We start from the raw sequence: 22,035 nt of genomic DNA, 5'->3' as shown, positions 1-22,035 counted from the left end.
AGGAAGGAAGGAAGGAAGGAAGGAAGAAAGAAAGAAAGAAAGAAAGAAAGAAAGAAAGAAAGAAAGAAAGAAAGAAAATGTGACCATAGTCAGAACTGCTCCTGGAGAAACTGCAGGGCCCAGGCACACGCTCTATTCAATTTTCATCTCTCTGAAAGGGTTGCTGCAGTATAAGAGCACTCTCTTAGAGTGTTTGAATGGGAGGAATGACAACTCTGGGCACCTCGTTAATCCTCCCAATTTTGCTTCCCATCCCCCTTGCAGGCCCTGCCTTCATTTCCTCACAATGCTAGGGCTGTAGCAGTTGGTTCTCCAATCACAGACTAAGAAAGAAATGGGACCAGAATCTCGCTTGCATGTCAGGTATAGTGTAAGGGAGATGAGAAACACACAGTGTAACACTCAGACAGAGCTGGAGGAGGGACAGCGTGAGGGGCAATGCTTTCTGTAGGATGAGGCTGAGGGATGCATCCCAAGGTTGGATTCCATGCAACAATAAGAACCATGATACAAGATAGGTAACGGTAGGGTGAGAAGAGGCATCACTCTGGCGATTGATTCTGATGGAGAAGATGCTCTCAAAACAGAAGAGATGAGGCCTTCCCGAAGGACAGCTGGAGGAACAAAGGCAGGCATGGACATGTGGCAGAACCTTCTGACCTGTGGAATGGTGTAGAACCTTAGAAAAGTGGTCCAGAGGTCACTCAGCACAACCGTATAGTGAGGCAGTTTCCGGCATGCGCCCTCTGCACTCCACAGGGCAGAGTCTCACAGGTAGGGTCTCTGTCAGTGGGGTCTTACTACTTTTCATTGAAAACATCTGGTTCCTGAAGGAAGGAGGGGGATTTCTCTGTTCGGGTGGTAGGCAGGGTAGAAGGAAGCAAGACGGGAGCTTGGGTAGTTAGCATCCTAGTGAGCCTGATCCCCATACGTGACTGGTGAGTGCCGACTAGCTATTGCTGTAGTCAAAGTAGGGAATTTCCTTATGGTGTGGATTAGAAACTAATGTCTAGGTTCTAAGGTCCAAAGTCCAAGGTCCAGCCCGCAGAGAAGGCACACTTGCATGGAATGAGATCATGTGAACAAGCTTTCAAGAAAGGAGACTTTGCTCTGGCTATCAAGATTTAAGCCACTGTCAGGCTACACACCGGAAAGAGGTTATCTACCTGTGGAGGCCAAATCAGAAGACCACAGAGAAGCGATGTTAAAAGGTCTTCTAGTGTTTACTAAGCCATTCCAGTGGAAGACAGCAGGCTTCATTTAAAGCCAGGGTTTCTCCTGTCTGCATTTTGAGTCCCCTCCGTGGAGTGTCCAGTTGGCAAGCCTTTCAATAGCAGAGATATTGACGTGCAGGACTCATCCAGCCCTGCTATTTTACTGCAGACCTATGGTTAGACTCCGTAACAGGTAAGAGGTGTGGGTGACACATTAGGCTTACATTTAATTAGTGACAAACAAAGTTGCTTATGTGGTCTGAATGTGGTATAAAAACTACTTCTTATTGCTACGACGTTCTGAAACTCTGTTGGGAATTCCAGCAAAGGAGTTCTGCTGGGTATTTGGGGCTGTACATTTTTAAAAACATATTCAGAATTCAATATGAATGCCTGGAGAAATTAGTATTAACGTTATGGTCTGTTTTCATTGAAGGAGCTGATAGAAGCTGACTGGATTAAACAGGAGAACAGCACGTATCCACTTGTAGAATTTTAGCTCTAAATATTCCTTTGTTTACCAAGTTGAAAAAAATATTCACGAAAATAAATGGCAAGGAGAATCAGTTCGAATAACAGATTTTATAACATTGAAACAGATTGACAAGGGAGGGAAGAAAACAGCTTGAGCTGAGAATACTTAGATTTAAATCACATCTTGATACATAAAGGTCTTAGTTTCCCCTGGCCTCAGTTTCCTTATCTTAAAAATATGGTGGGTTGGTGGAGGGGGAATGACATTTAACTCATAGATGTGTTATATGGCTTAAGTGAGAAAATATAGTGCTTGGATCAAGAATCTATAGGCGAATCTAAATATTTTTAGGACAGTGAAATATTTCTAACCTACATCTGGTGGACTTTTAATTTGTTTTAAGACCTAAGTGTCTCACAGTTATTTTAAACTCATGGGTAGAACATGTACGTTAGTAATTGACTGATTAGAGGGAGGCGGATTTCTGAGTTCGAGGCCAGCCTGGTCTACAAAATGAGTTCCAGGACAGTCAGGGCTACACAGAGAAACCCTGTCTCGAAAAACCAAAAGTAATTGACTTTTATTAAGTAGTATTGTTCCTGCAAAGTTGTGTAATGTTTAATATAAATATGTGCATTGATAATGTAATATCAGCTAATATTTAAAGTGATTGGGGGAGGGGAGACAGAGAGAGATGGCTCACTGGGCAAAGACACTTTCTGCCAAGCCTGAAGAACTGACTTCTGCTCTGAACTTACATAGTGGAAAGAGAGAACTAATTGTATGACCTATGACCTCCTAATGCATGCTGGGGGAGTGTGTGTGCACAGGCCCCCCACCCCGTACTAACCAAAAAGTTTTAAAAAAATTAAAACGCATTAGGAGAATTTCCTACATAAGGGTATTCTAATCATGCAAGAAAGGAGTCTTCCTGAATGCAGACGACGGTCCTGTTAGATCTTTTGTGCAAATCGAATCATTTGAACATTGGGAATAGCTCTCCCACAGTGCTTGGGGTTTGGTTTACTCCTTGCTCTCCGTGGGCTCATGGGAGAATTAGATGTGTGTGTAACCGCCTGACTGCTAGGGACTCTGTGCAATTTGTTTTAAAATCATTTTTGAAGTCAAAGTACTACTTCAGAAAGAAGTTACTAAGTTACTACGGTAGAGTTTGCACCACAGATGTTTGATGGACACACAGATGTTTCCAGCCTCAGCTCTGTGACCACCACGTCCAATATTTCCCTTGCCAGTGCCTCCATTTCTCACCATGAATCTGTGAGGCAGGATGGAAGGAAGGTGAACATTGCAGTAAATACCTAATGTCCCTACGGGGTCTATAATTCTATCAACTAAGGAAAGTCTGTTCATAAAAGTGTCCAACTGTGCTGTGTGTGGTAGCATTGAGTTTTAATTCCAGCACTCAGATGGCAGAAGCAGGCCGATCTCTGTGAGTTCCAGACCAGCCTGGTCTACATAGTGAAGTCTACTTAAGCCAGCCAGGGCTTCATAGAGAACCATGTCTCAAATACAAAACAAAGAAGAAAAAAAGTCCAACTATTAGACAGAATTAATGTCTCCCAAAGGTACTTGCTTCATTTAGGGAGAAGGTAAGGGAATAGGAAGTGAAGTTTCCTTTATCCTGGATACACACCCACAAATCCAGGCTCCATTCAGGGATGTAGTTCCCTTAAAGTGCGGACACTGTGCTATTCAATAGAATACTTAACAAGATCTGTGCTTTATCCGGGTTGCTAACAGAAAATTTCCCCTATCCAAACGAGCAATTTAATAAACTCTTTGTAAAAACATATTTTTTTTGTATTTAAAATCATTTAATACAGCTTCTTTTGCGGTTGTGGGAATTGAACCCAGGGCTGCCACACACATTTCTGACAAGCAATGTCAGAAAACTCCTACAGAGTTTTCTCCCCAGTAAGCAAAATGGTTTTAAATCTATCTTGTTTGTCCGTTTCTTTTGCTGTTTTTAGTTAGTTTGTTAGCTTTCGCTTTTTGTTCTTTTCCCCTATTTCTCAGACTGGTCTCACATTCCTACACAGTGGCAATCCTCTGGGACTGCACCTGACTTAACTCTATATTCTCAGGCCACTTATCGCTTAAAGCAATTCTTTCCAGTTTGGAGATTCTGAGAGCTACAGCAGCGACTCCAGTGTTCACCTTCCCAAGTCTCAGTTTCACACTGGGTAAAATCCTGTGCAGTCACTGGCACCGAGGCCAAGTATGGGCACAAGTGGTTCAGTCCTAAGAGCCAGGAGAGGACTTGGGAAGCAAGCATGATGCTTGCCTTTGGGACAGCTCTCGGGCAGAGAACAGCCAAAACGGATGTATAGGGAGTATTCCTGAAAAGGAGAAACAGCTGACAGGCAGAGAGGGCCACAGTTAATGCAGACCTGCATCAGAATGAGTTCTTTTCAGATACTCCCTCTAGCTTTGTGGCTTGCAGAAAGAGAAATGAGTCACGATGTTGTCAGAACTGAGTCCAGGGTTGGGTTACGAAAGCCTACGATGGAAATCATCTGTTGAGTTCAGTTCTCTTCAACTTCTTCCTGTGTTGTCACAAAATGACCTTTTTTTTTTTTTTTTGGCTTGGCCTTAGTATGTAAAGACAAATGTCCCTGGTGCTTGGCAGATGTAGCATCATGCGCCAGCAGATCACTAGGCGCCCGTCTCTGGATTTGCTTGTCTGATTTCAGTGTCCCATCTCAAGATGAAGCGTTGGGAGAGTTCTGTTCAACTCTACCAGTGGTTGAAGCATGGTGCTCAAGTAGTCCCAGGTCTTGGCTTGCTTACATTGAAGATTGGCTACTGTTTTCCGATTTATGGGTAAAGGAACAGTGCCCATTAACAGAAAGGGTCGGTTGCTCCGTTGCTTTAAAGGAACCAGTTCCTACAGCTTAAGAGCCTTCCCTTTGAACGACTGACTTAACCTTGTAGCCCTTACCTCTAATTTCAAGGGGCTTGCAAAACCCTCTATGCATAAAGTTTAGCTTTGTCTGTGCTCTAGTAAAACATCGTCTCTCTATGCCTTGGTTTCCCACTGAACAAAATGAGTGAGGATGGTGAAGCAGTGGCTGAGAGGGAGATCACTGGAACCTCTGTTCCACAGTCCTGGGGTTCTGCGATCAGGAGAATGACTTCAAACCCCAGTCTCGCCTCTGGGCTTTTTTAAGCATTGTGAAAATATAGTGCTTAAGACTATGGAAGACGTGTCTTCCCTTCAACTCTCACGAAGCCGAAAAAAAAATCGTCACACGCCACAGAAAGTATTCTTTTAAAAACTAGAACATGCCTGAGCGTCTTTCCTGGAAACACATCTCTTCGTTTTACCTGGAAATCTCCTCTGGTAACCTGCAGCCTTGGGCTACACACTGCTACCTCTTTAACCTTCTTTGCGTTGGGATCTTTCTGCCGTGCATTCACACAGCATTTGGAACACATTTCTCTCCAAGTACATTTTCCTTTCAAATTGGTCTTTTGAGACTGGCTTTTTACCTCGCCCCCCTCCCCCAACCCCTCCTCCAGATTTTAAGCAGCTGAAGCCAGAGTCATCTGTGAAGAGCTTTCTTTCAAAAGAAATATTTTTAGGAAGAAATGAGTACTTTCCTATACAAACTTTTGGAAACTCTTTACAGTACCTACTTGATGTGCCGAGAGTCTGGGAATATTAAACGGTTTTTTTTGATTGATTTGTTATATTACCAGGTACACCACCAGGCTTCAATTTTCTTAGCGGGTTTAAGCAGAACTCTCTCTTAAATAGCATAATCATGCAGTCACATTTTGTTCCTTTGAAACACCACACCTCTCAGAAGATAAAGCACACACAAATTAAAAGGGACACAACAGCCAAACACAAACCATGACTGCCTCCCACCCTACACACACGGTCTCTCATAATGTAACCCCAGGCCTTAAAAGAGATTGAAGCAGGAGGGTGTGGATTCAAGGCCGGCTGCTCAGCAAGATCTTCTTATCAAACAAACAAACAAACAAACACTGACTAAAAGAATGCTTTAAAAATGAATGACTGCCTTTGACCCATTTCTTGAAAGGACGACCTAATTACGCACAGTCTAGCCATTTACCCTTCTCTATTTACCCTCTAACTAATAGCAATATCATTTCTTGTCTCTCCATGGTGGTTGTTGCCTCAGAGGTCAGGAGAGACCTAATTATCAAAGGTGACGGAACGGTCTCAGTCTTCGGGGAATAAAAAGCATGAGCTGTAGAGAGATCCCACCTTAACTCTAGCCCCACCCCCCACTCGAGAGTCATGTGAACTTGGGCTCGTAATCCTGTACAATCCTCTCACTATTCTAATATGGAGATTTTTGAGAGCCATTCTCTAGGGTCGCTGGGAGCATCGCATGGGGCTTTGAGTTTGAAACACTTCCCATGACGTCTGGCTTGCCATAGCCAGGCAAGCAATGTTGATTCTCTTCTTCACGTGACTTCCAAGTCATGTCTCATTCTTGGTTTGCTTGCATCTGTGCCTCTGACATCTTCCACAAGTCCCGTTTTCCTCCCTCAGTTCCTCTCATCCCGTCTATATTCCTGTCTCAGATTTTTGTCGTTCCTATTTTCACCTAACTGCTGGCCATTCAGAAGGTCAGTACCCCAAAGCTTTGACCGGCTGACAGTCTCCTAACTGGTCCAGTGCTCCGTACCTTTGCTTTTCGAAGATGTATTTCAACGCATTATCAGAGTTAATATTCTCCCCCGAAACAGGTCAGTAATAGGTCACCAATGTCATTTTCTCCACAAAAACAAAAGCAAAAAAAAAAAATCATCAAAAAAGAAAACAAACAAACAAATAACAAGAGCTATTTAAATGGCATACTTTTGTTTAAAGAATGAAATCTAATATCAACACTCACCATATCACAACCAGGTCTGTTTCCCTTCATCTCTCAGGACACCGGTCCGCCTGTTCTAACCTACCCCCTTACTTTATAAAACACCATTTTTACTCCTCAGTGGCTTCATCACTCAAACTCTTACTGTCTTATTTTTCTCTGTTTATTTTATTCTTGAGAATTTTATTTTAAAGACAAAGTCTCATTCTGTAGCCTAAGTTGGCTAATAAGTCAGTAGCTTAAGTTGGCCCTCAATAAACAGCAATTCTTCCCCTGCCTTCCAAGTGCTGCGGTCACAGGGGTTCAACTCCACACCCTACTCCCTGAGTCTGAAATACCATTTCCTCCCGGTGTCCTGTAAGGATTACCTATTCCCCTCTGGTTAAAGTATTCTAATCTTTCCATTCACATCTTATCTGTATATTATTCACTGGGACTTGCTGGCCAGGGTGCCACAGCACACAGCACAAACTGTATTGGGTTTCTCTTGCTCTGTCTCTGGGCGCTCAGCAAGGCGTGTACACGGTGCTCTAACTTACCAGTTACTTGTCAAATTAAACGGAGTGGAAGATCAACATGGATAGTCCTGGTTTCTAACGAGGGAGTGAGAAATGCGATCAGACACAACAAAGGCTGGGGTAACAGAGTGCTCATCACTTGCCAAGCTCTGTTCTAAGTGGTTGCTGTGACTCCAGAGTTCACAAGCACTCCGGGAGAAAGCTGCTACTCACAATCTTGAGTACACAGGTGGGAAATGACACTATCCAATCTGATAATGAGCCACTGAAAAGAAAAAAGAGTCTTTACTAGCATGGCTGTACTCAGTGCTCCTGAGGGGGTGTTCCAGGTTGCCTCAGAGGAGTGCAGCTGAATTACTTACACACAGCATGGCATGATCAACCAAAGGTAGATGGGGACGACCTTAGGAAGTTATTGCCAGCCCTGCTTTGCACAAAGATTGTCCTTGTAAGACTTACGAGACAAGAGGGGATGGCATTTGTTTGTGCCTTGATATTACAGCATCACAGGCAAGGACAGCCAAATGTTTTGCAAAATACGTCCTCTGAAGAGCTGTGAAACCAGAGGGCTTATCTGGTGGCTGCCCTTCTCCCAGGATGACCAGGTGACCTTAGAGATCACCCCAGCTCTGGTGAAGGCTGGTGGAAGCAAGCCTCTGCCAAGTTTGTGCATTCCCCAAGGCTGAGAGCACTCCCTGGATGGGAGAATTTCCATCAAGATCTTAGAGTGCTTTCTTCTTTTTCTTCAGGAGGGGCTGGATGTGGTGGCTGGTCAGCTGTGGTTTCTTTAGACTGTATTTAGCAAGAGCTGACTTCCTAGCCTATCTTCCTTCCCCAGACTCATACATTTAGCATGGTTCTTTCTTACCTTTTAAAAAAATAAACAGAAATTGTTTATTTATTTGCATGTGTGAGTGCTTGTGTATGGGTTGAGAGCATAAGTATCAAAAAACAACTTGGAGGAGTAAGTTCTCTTCTGCTACTCTGTGGGTTCCAGAGATAGACCACAAGAACTCAGGTGGTCAGGTTGGTGGCATGCAACATTACACACTGAACCGTGTCTGTCCTTTTCCTATTCTTCCTAAGTGGTTAGCTCCTCCAAGGAGTGTGAGGCCAAGGGAGAATTCAGAAAATAGAAGACACATCTGAAAAGTGGGTTCAAGTGATTCTCTCAGTTTTTCCTCTTATCCTCATGCCATTTACACCTTGTTCCTGCCTCACTGCTACCCGAGTGATTGGTCTCTATGTTTCTAGTTCACTGGGCAAGGTGGTGAAGCAGTTTGTAGACCTCAGGGAAGTTTGTGATCAAAGAACAGTCATTTCAGACAAAGTTTTTGTTTGGGTCATAAGCCACTGATTTCAATTAATTTAATTCTTGTGATAGGATCTTGCTATGTAGGTCAGGCTGGACCTAAACTGTGAATTTTCCTGTCTTAGCCTCCCCAGGGAGCCTGGAATTGGGATTATAAAAATGAGCCAAGTGCCAGCCAAATTGCTTTTGTTTTAAACTGGAAAACCTGAGCCTCAGATCCTGGGATTGGTAGGATAGCCATGGGCATTTAAGGACAATCTGTTTTCTTCCACAGCCTCTAAGTAGGCTCCAGTTACCTTCTAAAGGCCTAAGGAGGCAGCCACTCCCAACTCGTCTTGGCCATGCATTCCAGTCTTCAACCAGCCTTAACCTTGGGTAAATGTTTGTCATTGAGCATGAGTCCCCCACACTGCTCTTTGTACAAAGCACTCTCTGCTAAAAAGAGGGAACTATCTGCCCATGTCACAGCATCTGCTGCTACGTTTCTGCCCACATCTCCAGCTTTCCGCCAAGCTGCAAATTCCATTCACGTATTCCTCGTCTGCTCTTGCCCATGCACTTTGTGAATGCAGTGTGGGACAGTCTCTGCCTTTTGGGCTGGTGGGTGACTGCATGTTCTCACAGCTGATGCATATAAGTGTGTGCTCAGGAGACATCTATCTCAAAGCTGTTAGGTTTTCTGCATAACAGACTAAGTCATTGCCAGTCTCCAGAAGTAGTGGACAGGTGCTGGGTGTCTTATGTCGATAGGAAAGGAGAGCCTGTACTGCTGAGAATAGACAACAATCCCTTGGTAATATGAGATCCATTCATTTAAAGTTGGAGGCCTAGATGTGGGGTTGGAGGTTGGGGGGTTGGCGTTCTGAACACCACCTGTCTGCAACCCCCTAACCTCCAATACAAAGAGATGAGGTCATATTCCCAGAGAACTGAGGTGTCGTTAGAGTTAATAGGAGAGAGGGGGAATTGGGAAAGGGGGGAGAACAAGTTTGAAAGGGAGTTGTAGGCACTCTTTGGCCATTGACACCCTCCTCCATCAGCTGCTTTGGGAAACTGCCCCCTCCTCCAACTTGGCTCCTTTTGCCTCCTTGTAAAACAACTGTTGCAACTGAACAGCTGCAATCCGGAACTATCAGGGAACTATTTTCTTGCATAGTATATGATTTTGCTGGCCTCTACCTTGCTTTCTGAAGGTCTGATGCTGGCCTTGCTGTATCAGTCATTGTCATTCATGGGAGTCCTTGGATAAGTTTCTGCAGCTCTGCCCCATTTTAATGATTGCAAGAAGAGGGTAGTAACTTCTGTTCCCTTAGTCCTAAGGTCACTAGGAAGGTATGATGTGATGTGTTAAAACCTTTCTGCAGGTTCTAAAGGTCACATGCCAATCAAAAGCATATTGGAAGGGTGCAGAGGAAGAGTCATTTGGTTCTTTCTGAGGAGCTTAGAGGGGACATCTGCTGGCAGCTGCAACTATCTGTGTTCCAATGTAAACAGACAGCTGTGGTGGCTGGGGGGGGGGCAGTAAGGTTTTGATTTTCTTTTTGTCAGTTTGTATGTGTACCCTGCTCTGTGTGTGTGTGTATGAGAGAGAGAGAGAGAGAGAGAGAGAGAGGCCTAACTCAAACTGCCCCCAGACTTGCTTTGTAAGTGAGGATAAACTTGAACTCCTAATTTAGACTGAAGATTTGATGAGTGAAAAGGTTAAAGCTTTAAGAATAAAACCAAGACTACAGGCACAAGTGAGTGAAGGACAAGATCAGGCAGGGATGAGGGATGCTCCTGGATTCTGCATGTGAGAACATTTTAGATTTGATCCTGCTGAGGTTTTCCCTTAGACCAGGGGAAATGTAAGCAGTAATTCTTGACCACTTCTGTGCCTGAAGCTTAAATTTAATATTAGAGGATTTTAGGTCCAGACTCATGGATGGGACACCTGTCTGAAGTGCATGGGAGGAAGAATTTGGTGGGTCATCTTCATTTTGAGGCTATGAGTTTAGACTCAGAAGGTCTACGGCAAGTGTGTGTGTGTGTGTGTGTGTGTGTTGTACCTTTTCTTTCTTCAAAGAATAACTGGTAATGCCCTGCTTTTCTTGAGCAAGAGAGACTCTGTTCTCTTATATTAACAGCCCATCTAAGGGGCAGGTTCTCTGGGAAGGTTCTTTGGGTTCTCCTGCAAAGTGTTCCTCCATGGAGAGGATCTAAGACAGTGAACAATGTAGATCCCTGACCGACTCTGAAGTTAAAAGACACAGCCCAGCCTCCTGGTCCAAGCCGGAAGAGCTTTCCAGGTCTTTGCCAGGCCTGACACCTGATGACTAGAGGTTTCTCCCTTCTCTGCCACCGGGAGTTAAAATAGAGTGATGGCGAATCCTGTACAAGCCAGCAGCCGGATGTGAAGGGTCAGGAAAGGGACTGATACTCTGCAATCGCTTAGGGTGAACCGGATCTTGGCCCTTCACCAGATGCACTTCCTTTTTATTCACAGCCTCAAGGAGGTTGTGTAATGGCAGGATGTCTTAAGCTTCCCTGTGTGTCGATGTGGGACATGGCAGACAGCTGTTACCTCCGATGTCTTACTGACCTTAGGGGTATATGCTATTTTAAAGTGACTCTGACCAGCCCTGGCTGTTCTTGAGCTCCCTCTGTAGACCAGGCTGGCCTTGAACTCACAGGGATTTGCCTGCCTCTGCCTCTCGAGTACTAGAACTAAAGGTGTGTACCACCACCACCACCAGGCTTGAAGTGGGTTCTTATGACCTTTAGGGATGTGATTTTTATTCATTCAAAGGGAAACTGGGCTAACAAATACCAGCAAAGAGAATGGGCCAGATTGTGGACTGTGTATTGGGGTCTTTGTTGTTCCTTATGGTCTCCCACTGAAGAGGCAAACTCCTTGTTTGGGGGTGGGGTCGTTGGGCGTTAAGCCTGTACCCCAGCAGAGCTTAGTCCAACAAAGAATGTCTTCCTAAAGCAGATCACTTCTACATCCCACCTCTAGCAGGGCGGTGATAGAGCACACTGTTAGACTTAGCAGGACAAGTCCATATTTCTGTTCAGAGAACTGAGGCCACAGTTAACGGTGTGACCCAGCCCATTCCCCAGCAATCTGAAGCAGCATCGCACAGTCTCAAAAATGTCCAGGGATGCACTTGACTTCCTGGAGTCTCTGAGCTAACCTCTCTCAGCCTCTTTGCCTTTCACTTACAATGGGGCTATAGTTTTGGCCAGGCCACACACCATGTATCCAGTATTCTTCCCTTACTGGTCCTGTGTGTCCTGTGTCTTTCCACCCTATCGTCTGTCTTTTCTTTGTGTCCGTGTCTGGTGTCCTCGGCTTATTCTACAGAACTGTCTTTTCTTCCCAGCTTGCCATTTTGGAAGCAGCCTCCAGGAACTTTCCATTTTCCTTCTGACTATGCCCTGTCTTCCTCGGAGAACACACATTTCTTAGGAGGAGAGAGATTTGGCTGAAAAGTCATCCAGTTTTCCTTCAACCCTGTATCTTGGGTGGTCTGAGAGGGAGGGCTAAATCCATTGATTCCCCTCCCCCAGGGGGAAAAAAAAGCAGGGAGTTTGCTAACCAGAGCTGCTTAGCCAATCGTTGCCCTGAGAAAGTTTGGATTGTGCTCCTATTTCATTAGGCTGATTGGAGCAGCCTTGACTCGGAGGTATAGTCCCTCCCCAAGGGATTCCATGTACAGTTACACGGCTGTCGCTGCCTGTGCGTGTCCTTTCAGGATAGCAACCCACTCCCTCCTCAGCCCCCAGCTCCACCTCCTCCACCTTTTTTTGTTTTTATCTACTGTCTCCCTTGCTCTCTTTCTTTCCTCTCCCTCCTACCACCGCCTCTTCTTCCAGCCCTCCACTCTCCTGCAGCGCCAAGCCGGCTCCCCAACGCAGTCTGCTGAACGCAAACCACTGAGAGTTTGCTGCGCAGCTCCCTGGGGTCCGGGGCCGCCGAGTCCCGCTAAGGCAGAGACAGCGGCAGAGCGAGCGAGGGAGCGAGCGAGCCGGCGCAGCGGAAGACAAACACGCGGGCACGCGAAGGGGAGCCCCAGGAGGGCAGCCGGGTGGCAAAGCTTGGCAGGCGACTGTCACTGCGTCCCGGGTCGCCTCTTCCCTCTTCGGACTGAGCGAGGAAGCGCGCTTCTTAAAGTTCTAGACCGCAGGAGGCGGCGTCCCCTTCAGTCCCCTCCTCGCGGCGCTCCAGGAAAAGGAACTTGATCTACTGGCAGCCTCGAGCCTCCCGCTGAACGTGAGAGGGGATAGTGCCACGGGCCCCGGGGTAGGGAGCCGAGAGAGGGAGCCTCGAGCCAGGCTGCAGGCGGAGGGCACGGAGCAGCGGCCAGGGACCCCGATGCCGGCGGCCAACATTATGGAGAACCTGCAGCTGCCCGCCCTGCAGGTGCCAGAACCTCAGGGCGCGCCCGAGGGCAGCGCGGTGTGGTCCAGCTCGTCCACCCCCACCCTTCGCCGCCGGCGCTTTAAGATGCGTCGGATGAAGAACGTGCAGGAGCAGAGCCTGGAGGCGGGGTTGGTAGCACCGGACCTACCCGGCGTTTTGGCCCCCGGCAAGGAGTTCCTGCAACTGCCGTCCATTGAGATTACGCCCTCCAGCGACGAGGACACCCCGTGGTCCAACTGCTCCACACCCAGCGCGTCCCCGCGCCGAAAACGCTTCCTGCTCCGCAAGTGGCTGAGGGTAAGGGAGCGGAAGGAATGCAGTGAGAGCAGGTAGGTTCCCGTTTCTCTCCAGCAGTCTTCCCCTGAACCTCTCGCCCCTCCCCAGGGCCGTCTAGGACCCTAGGGCATTCTGGTGGAAACTTCCGGGACCAAAGCTGGAGCTTATCGCGTCACCTTGGCGTCTTCAGGCACTGCCAGGGTGCCAGGGCTACCACACAGCCCAGAACTAGGGACTTTATATTACTTGATGTGTCTGACATAGGTTCATGCTGCGTTTCATTTCTTGACCCTCACAGCAAAATGGCCAATACAGTGTTATCTGTTAGTATTTCTTGAGCCCTTACTGTGCGCAGACTACTGTCTGTGGTGAGGGCTTCACCCTGAGGATGGAATTTGGAGAAATTAGGTAGATAGTACTATGCTATGATTCCATTGTACAGGTGGAGGTGTCTGTTGGAAGACTAGTGACAGAAGTTTAAGTGACGCCTCTACATGGACTTCCGAATCCCATTTCACTTTTTGTCATTTTTTTTTTTTCTACACTAACCTGCTGGTACAGGTCCATGTTGCCTATGTAGAGGTGAAGTATTCACATTTTCTACCACATCACGGACGCATCTCTCGATCACCATGCCAGCTCCAGTTTTGCTAGGGAGATGTTTACTGTTCACATTCAAGAACTGGCATGAAGCTCACAGGGTAGTGTGTGTGTGTGTGTGTGTGTGCTTGCTTCAGGAAGTTGCCCATGGTGGCATGGAGTCCCCACTACTCATGGTTACCATGCCTCCTCCTTCATTTACTTCTGGACTCGGGGTATGACCATTAGCAGATGTCTGTACTATTGGAGGGGAGCAGGTCGTTGCTGTTATTGCTGCTGGTGGTAATTAAGTCATGGATCACTTTAATGGGAGTTCATTCACCCTATCGGTTCACTTTTGTTCATTATCATTTAGGAAACATTTATTGAGAGGGTCTCAAAAGCTCAAGTGTGGCACCAGCAAGTGTGGGGATCTTGAGAAGGGTCTTCGGGGTATGAAGGGGTATGGAAGCTAAGCCTGATAGGACACTTAAAAAAAAAAAAGTTTGCCTAGCATACAGGTGCCTCCAGCACTTCCAAAATGAAAGAAAGAAAGAAAGAAAGAAAGAAAGAAAGAAAGAAAGAAAGAAAGAAAGAAAGAAAGAAAGAAAGAAAGCCGTGTGGCACCTGCTTGTAGGCCTAGAACTCGGAAGAAGAGGAGGAGGATCCTTGGGGTCCGAGATACATGCAGGTTACATGGAAAGGTTGACCTCTTAAAAACCCCAAACCTAAATGAATCCAAATCAAACCAAGCCAAATCCAAACCAACTAACCATATAACGAAAGCAGTTGAGACACATGAGTTTCATTCACACAGAAGGAATGGAGCCATGGGAAGATTTACACTCTGTCATCTGTAGTGACTGTACAAGAAAAGGCCACCTTGGAGATGTAGGAGAAGGCTGGGGAGGGAGGGGCTCACATGATGACAAATGAAGGTAGGAAAAAAAACAAAAGAAAACAGTGAGGTGTGTATGAGGTCAGGTGCATATGATGGACTTAGGGAACAACGTGGCCAAAATCAACAGAAACAAGCATGTGATGTGTCTTTGTGGAGGTACTGAGGGCCTGGGCTGGGGTACACAGGAGGCGACCCTCCTGAGTCTCCCTGGCTTCTCCCGTTGATTGACCCTGGAATGTCTTTCCTGTCTGCAGTGACTGCACAGGTTCTCCCAGCTATGGACCTCAGGGGCAACAGGTCTTTCTCTTCAGGCACTCCACCCTGTTTCCTTTTTGACAAGAGGACGGGAAAGTGAGGACTGGTAGGGGCTAATCTCAAACTAACCTGTGACTCAGGTACTTTCTCCTCAAATGTGAGAGACCCTGAAAGAGGCACATGTACTGAAGACAACATGGAGACAGTCTTGCGCTGCTGGCTAGTGGAGGCTGGTGGAACCGAGGGAATGTAAGGAAAATGGTTCTGATGTAAGAGTTATTTACGGGTATGGTAGGCTAGTTTTTGTTGTTGTTGAAGTGGGGGGGATAGTATTGGAAAGAGGAAGTTTATTTTACCTCCTGAGTATAACTTAAGACAGTTCTTTTATGTTCTTGTTTATTGGGTTGGAAGAAAACGAGCATCTTCTCATCCTCTGGTATCCATGGAGATTGGAGGCTGGGTCCAGGTCTCTCTGAGGTCACCAAGTTCTTTATAGAAAGTGACATATTATTTGCTTAACCCATACATGTTTTCCCATAGTTGTATTTTTTCACTGTGTGTGTGTGTGTGTGTGTGTGTGTGTGTGTTAGTATGTGGAGGTCAGAGGATAACCTTCAGGAATTGATTCTCTCCTCATACCATGCAGATTCCAGGAATTGAACTCAAGTCTTTAGGCTCAGTAGCAAGTGTCTTTGTCCACTGATCGATCCATCTTGCTGGCCCATGTTCTCATACACTTTAATTATCTTCTAATACCTAGCATGATGCAAATGCTATCTGAAGAATTGCTATACCATCTTATTTTGAGAACAAGGATAAGGACATGAAGCCTGTTTCTTATGTGCATAGAGGTACATGTCTGTAATTTGTGCACTAGGGAGGGCTGAAACAGGATGATTGGTAACACAGGATTAGCCTGGACTAAAATAAAGATCTAGTGAGGTCTAGTCTAAAATAAAGTCTACACATATTCAGTATAGCTTTTCTGGATTCTTTCTATCTGTAATTCATTGGATCTGGAGATGCAGAAGGCCAACTGTGTATGTACAAAAAGGCAGACTGGGCTGGGAATGTAGGTGATCTTTGCCTATATAGTGAATTTGAGACCAGTCTTGGCTAATTGATGCTGTATCCTAAACACACAAAATAACCAATACAAAATCGGAGCCAAACTCAAACAAAACAACACAACTGTGGACTACACGCCCACCCTTGTCCATCCTGTGTTTTCATTGTCTGGTACCTGCCCTCTTGTGGTAACCCATAGATGTTCATTGAAGAAATACCAGCAATGAGTAAGTCCGTTTCCTCTTTCTGAAGTGAAGTCCTCCTGATTCACAAGTCTGAGAAATTTTTAGGGGGACGATAGGTCCAGAGCTGAGGTTTATAAGATAGATTTATTGAAATATGATTTAGATACCACACAACCTTCAATCTACTGTGTTTGAAACTCAGAGTCTAAGTCAGCAGTAGAGTACTGAAGTACTGCAGCCTGTGGGATAAAGTATTTAATATCAGGATGAAAAGAAGTATTTAATCCAATTTTTGTAGTGATAGATGTGTACATGCATCCCCACAGTTAATTTTAAAACACCTTTATCAGCGTGCACAAGCACACACACACACATACACACACACGGTGGGGGGGGACCCTTACACAACCATACCCTTTAGCTAGCACCCATAAACCCCCAACTGGATCATCAGCTTTGGACACCCACTAATCTGCTTTTTTAAATAGAGAGGGGATGACTATCGTACTGTTTTCTGTTTTGTTTGCTATAACAAAATGCTCGAGACTAGATAATTTTATTATTCATTCAATCATTTGTTTATTTATTTAGGCAGAGTCTCATGTATCCAAACCTGGCCTTGGACTATTGATCTTCTTGTCTCTACCCCCAAATGCTGAGATTACAAGTGTATATCACATCTGGCTTTAGTTTCTTCCTATACAAAGTGGAATCAGCTCAGTGTGGAACATGTACAGGTTATGAACAATGAATAACTTGATGGGACAAGCTCTTTGAATTAGTACGGTCACAAACCACCAACATCAATAAAATAGGAAGAAAAGAATTAATAACCGCATGTGTCCCCAAATCTCTTGGTCAGAAATGGTTGTGGTAATGGTTTGAAAAAAAAACAAAACAAAAAACACAAACTGAGAGGTTAAGGGTCTCTCTGTGGCCTCCTGAATTCCGAGAGAAAATCGGGGATCGGGAAATGCCATGTCTCCCAGGGTGTAGCTTAGGAAAGGAGAAAGACAGCTGACAAGGGACAAGTGAATTGGACCATGCGAATCTGTGGCCTTTCTCTGGAGAACACAGAAGAATTTCTTTGCTTGTCTCCCTTGGACACAATCCCGACTATGACGTTCTAGATCACCTCTCACTCAGCCATCCTGCACCCTTTTCTTTAGGACATCCCTAGCCCTTAGCATCTGCTCACAGGCTAGCCATCAGAGAGTAACGTTTTTGTTTAGCTCCACATCTGGCCTTTAGTAACGGTTCCCACCAATTCTGCCCAACCCGATGTGTTAGGGTAATTCTGCGGCGCTGTGCTAACTGGATGGCGGTTTGCAGGTATATAACTTTGATATGTTTATCTTGATTCTTTGAAGATTTGCTTCGAAGTTCAGGGAGTTTGCAGGGAGCAGGGTGAGTTTGTCCATCTAGACTTGTACTCCATCAGCCTCTACTTGGTTATTCTTTATATAGTCGTCTATTCAGCCCTTCTCTGTGTGGTAGAGAAAAAGAAACTCACATCCCTCTTTAACACAAAGCAACAAATCCATGGAAAGGGACTGTAAATGGTTAACGGCGTACAATGTGAGCAATCAACTCAGGATAGGGTTAAGAAGGGAAGACTTCTACCAGTCCCATAATTCCTTGAGGCTGGGAGTGAGTCTTATTTTGTGCCAAGTTTCCTGCTAAGTGTCTTAAATACATGATCATTGTTAATCCTCATGACAAACCCGTGGGGTAGGTAGGCTTCATGGGGGGGGGGAGGGAGAGGCTGCAGTAGGAGAGATTAACTTGTTCCTGGTCTAACAAGAGCAAGGCTAGGAGGTGAACTATGTGCTTGTGCCAGTGCCCAGTTCTTTACTGTTCTGTGCTACTGGCCTCTCATGCTTGAGAAGGTGTAGGTGTGGAGGAGTTGCTTGTGCAAGATGGGTATTCACAAGGCTGGGGAAGCTGCTGGGCCAGTTTGGGTAAGGTGTGTGTGTGGGGGAAGCACAGCTGTGTGTGGGTGACAACGATGGTTTAGGTGGACTCCCCCAGAAGAGGCAACCTGCCTTAGCCTATAGATGTGGTTTCTAGATTAAAATAGTTTATGGAAACTGAGATGTGGAGATGGAGCCCCGTGGGCTGATTTACGCTGGCCGGGTTCCTCTGTGGGAGTTGGTATTTCTGGAGTTTCCATGTGGTTATGTGCTCAGCCAATCGCAGGAAACTAGGATACGTGTGGGGCAGATTAACCGGTGATAAATCCCACCCACCTCTTGGTCGGTTCCTCCCAGATACTGTGTGTCCCCCAGTCGCTAGGCTAGTCACTGATGGTTGCTTCTGGTCTGCCCAGTTTTCATTAAGGCGCCAGAATGGCTAAGTGGCGGGGAAGCTTCTTCCAGACCCTAGTGAGTAAGCTGCCAGCTCCGGAGCCGGTGTTCGGATGCTGGACATGGTTGCTGGGCTGCTGTGTGTACAAAGAGCTTTAGGTAGACTCAGAGGTCTTCCTGGCTCCGCTGTCTTCTTAGGATCTCCCCCTGACAGACCAAAGATGTGTGTGACTTACCAGACTGCTGTGCATCTGGTGGGAAGGAGGACATAGGTTTGAATTATCTTGGGGGGTGGGGTGGGGCAACAACTTTAAAGATGGAGGAAGTTTCCCTCTCTCTGGGGAGAGAGTTAGAACCTCTCTCAGGAATGTAGAATGAAAACCACACCTGGCCTTTCCAGTGGGAGAAAGGAGATAGAATGCAGATGCTTTGAACTGTTGGAAAGAGCTGTCAAGACAAGGACCTGCCACCCCATGCTCCCAATAGCAGCCACATGTCACTTCTAGAGGCAGTATTGAGCTGGTGGTGTATCTCAGTGGTAGAGGGCCTGTTTAGCAGGCATGTAGCTATAACTTCACCCCCCCCACACACACATACCTCATAAGTAAATAAGTGAATAAATAAATAAAATAGTGCGGGTAGTATTGATTTCAGATGTTTTCAATTGTGTTTCTAGATTTTTGAGTAAAGTTAAATCGTTTAAAAGTGCTAGAAAAATATGTCTGTGCATAGCTAAGGCTGTTGGTAGAAGACAGTGATTAAAAAAAAAAGACCTTGGGTATTTCTCTGGAGACCCCCCAAAGAGTTTTTGTTCTTAGTCAGGGGATGTTAAGCTTTCTCCGTTTCCTGTGGATTCTTTGACAGAGACAAGACTCACATTGTTTCACACCTGATCTGAAGATGAGAATTTTTTTAGAAAAAAAAAAAAAAAAAAAAGATGAGGTGACCAGACAAGCTGTGGTGGCTTATAAGCTGAGTCTCAGACCTGTGACCTGAAATCTTGGTCAGCCCCTAACTGAGTGTGGCATCTCTAGAGCATTAGGCTCTTCTTAGGGCTTTATCCTGATAGCACATTGCTCCAGTCAGGCCCATCCCCGGCCCAGAGCCTCTCCTCTGCCTTGAGGTCTGACCATAGCTATGGTTTGATGTTTTGCTCTTTCTGGTTAGTGAGTTTAGCCATACAATGATGATGCAGAGAGAAGGAATGAGAAAGATAACAAGCTCTTTCCTCACTTTCTTTTCCAACCACGGAAAAAGAATTTGTCTGTGGGCCCAGTTTGGGTATAGTCTGATGAAGTAGGTACACAGGTCACTTCCGTAGCGCTCTGATGATTGAATCCTGGTTGCTGTATCAGAAGGAAGGGCACCAAACGAGCCTTAGGTCCTCATCTCTTGCTATTTTGGTGCTCTGCTTCCTTTGGATTCTGCTGGGTGTGGGCCCTTGAACCTTAAGAAGTGTGAACAAAATGTGAGTGTTTACAGTAGCCTGCTGCAAGTAGTTTGCTACAGCAATGAAAAAAAAAAAAGAGTCAGTGACCATAGCAGGACTTGTCCCTATAAGGAGGAAAATGCAACCAGACAGTGGATGGTTAGTCTGGTGACACTTTTTGTTTGTTTCAGACAGGGTCTCTTGTAGCCAAGGCTAGCCTTGAAAATACTATGAAGCTGAGTACTCCTGATATCCCTGGATTCACTTCCTGAGTGCTGGGATTACAGCAGAATGTACTAATCATGCCTAGCTCTCTCTCTCTGTCTTGTCTGTCTGTCGGTCAGTCGGTGTATGTATGTATGTATGTATGTATGTATGTATGTATGTATGTATCTATCTATCTATCTATCTATCTATCTATCTATCTATCTATCTATCTATATATCTANCTATCATCTATCTATCATCTATCTATCTATCTATCTATCTATCTATCTATCTATCTATCTATCTATCTAACTATCTATCTATCTGTCTGTCTATCTTTATTCAGATAGGGTCTTGTTTTGTAGCCTCGATGGCCTCAACTATTCTATTCAGACTGTTCTCACACTGACAGGCCTCCTGCCTCAGTCTAGAAAATGCTATAGTGACACATTTTTAAAAAACTCTCCAAGGGTCTTCAAGCTTGTTGTTGTAAGAGAAGTCATTTTAAATACTATTTAAAGTCAACCATCATAGCCAGTCTAATAAAATAACTAGCTAATTGTAAATTTTAGGGTAGTAGGAAGTAGGAAAAATAGTTAATAATCTTGATCCTCAGTGCCGTATTATTTCCTAGTATTCTTTTTTTCTTGTTCAGTTTTTCAATAGGGGTGGGGCTTTGGGAGTTATAAATCCCCCTCTCTAGTAAACTCAGGTGTATCAAGGGGGCACATGGCCTGTAAAAGACACTCACTGCTGATTCTGTGGGCTTTCAGACAGCCTTGACTGGACCCTGGGACAAAAGCTACACATGCCTTGTATGATACCACAGGCCATCCCTTGAGTTTGCCTCAGGACTTTCTTGTAACAGGACTGCAGCAGTTCAGAGCCAGTGGCACGTCTCTCGAAGCCCATTCAGTCAGGAGTAACTAGCCTGGTGAGTTCAGCGCTGTGTCATGTGGAAGCATCTCCCAGTGGAGTCCACCCACATTTGCAGTTTTCTGCTTGACTTGACAGACTCCAAGGGCAGGAGTGGCCTCAGCAAAGTAAACCTTTGCCTTTTCAAGTATCTGGCATGAGTGAACTGAGCACAGGTGTGACCCTTTCATTTGAGCCTCTGTTAGGTGGCCAGTGCAGTATTGAATTAACATCGTCGTATAGCCCCATGGTTCATTTTCTCTCTGTGTCACTGTTACTTCTTCATCTGCGCCCAGAGGTTTTGTAGAAGGAGCATTGGGTTCAGTCGTCATGTTGGTCCACACTTCTGGCTGTAGTGCCAGTCAAGAGGTTCTTCTCCTGTGTCCGCCATTAGTAGGAGGTGGGGTGACTAGGGGGGCCATCTTGAACAATATGCAACACAACTGCATTAATTGTTGTTTAAGCCAGAGTTTCATGAATCTAGGGCTGGCTTTGAACTCTTTATGTCCCTGAGAATAACTTTGAACTTCTGATTCTCTTGTCTTAATCTCCCTAGGGGGTCCCATTTTTCATGGTGCTGAAATTAGAACCCAGGGCCACCTAGATTGGATACCACTGAGCTATTTTCTCAGCTCTGGCTGAATTTACTCCTCCCCCTCTGTGTGTGTGTGTGTGTGTGTGTGTGTGTGTGTATACACGCACACACCCACTCATGCAAATGTGTGTATGAACATATGTGTTTGGATGCCCGTAGAAGCCAGAAAAGGGCATTGCATATCCTGGAACTGGAGTTATAGGAAGTTATGAGTTATCTGAGGTGGGATGTGGGTGCTGGGAGCAAAATTGTGGTCCTCTGAAAGAAGAGCAAGCTGTCTTAACCACTGAGTCATCATTGAACCCCAGCTGCACTGAATCGTAACCTCAGTGGTGTTAGATAAGGATGCACAGCCTGCCCCATGAGATCTGTAGGAATTCTGACAATGGTTCTAAAATATAGTTATAGTTTTTTACATTGGAACTAACCATGCTTCCAACACTTCTTGTTTCAGTTCTAATCATGAGACTACTGCTTCTCCTCCTCCTCCTCTTCCTCCTCCTCCTCCTCCTCCTCCT

The 22,035-nt window shown here is 45.5% G+C and overlaps 1 protein-coding gene across 5 annotated transcripts in view; it reads left to right on the top strand.

The window, feature by feature from the left end:
* Positions 1–22,035, top strand: part of Gramd1b (GRAM domain containing 1B) — a 234,647-nt gene that overhangs the window by 60,703 nt on the left and 151,909 nt on the right. For 2 of the 5 annotated variants that reach the window (XM_029543019.1, XM_029543018.1), the window contains exon 1: positions 10,580–13,130. The exons of 2 other annotated variants lie outside the window; for them this stretch is intronic. In XM_029543019.1, coding sequence (XP_029398879.1) covers positions 12,754–13,130 — 377 coding nt within the window. In that variant the 5' untranslated portion in view covers positions 10,580–12,753. Of the gene's footprint in view, positions 1–10,579; positions 13,131–22,035 lie in introns of those variants that run through there. One more of the 5 variants, XM_029543021.1, reaches the window with a different exon arrangement.

Source organism: Mus pahari, chromosome 10 (assembly GCF_900095145.1).
Source record: "Mus pahari chromosome 10, PAHARI_EIJ_v1.1, whole genome shotgun sequence".
In the NCBI taxonomy this organism is placed as follows: domain Eukaryota; kingdom Metazoa; phylum Chordata; class Mammalia; order Rodentia; family Muridae; genus Mus; species Mus pahari.
This window is presented reverse-complemented; position numbering and strand designations above follow the sequence as displayed.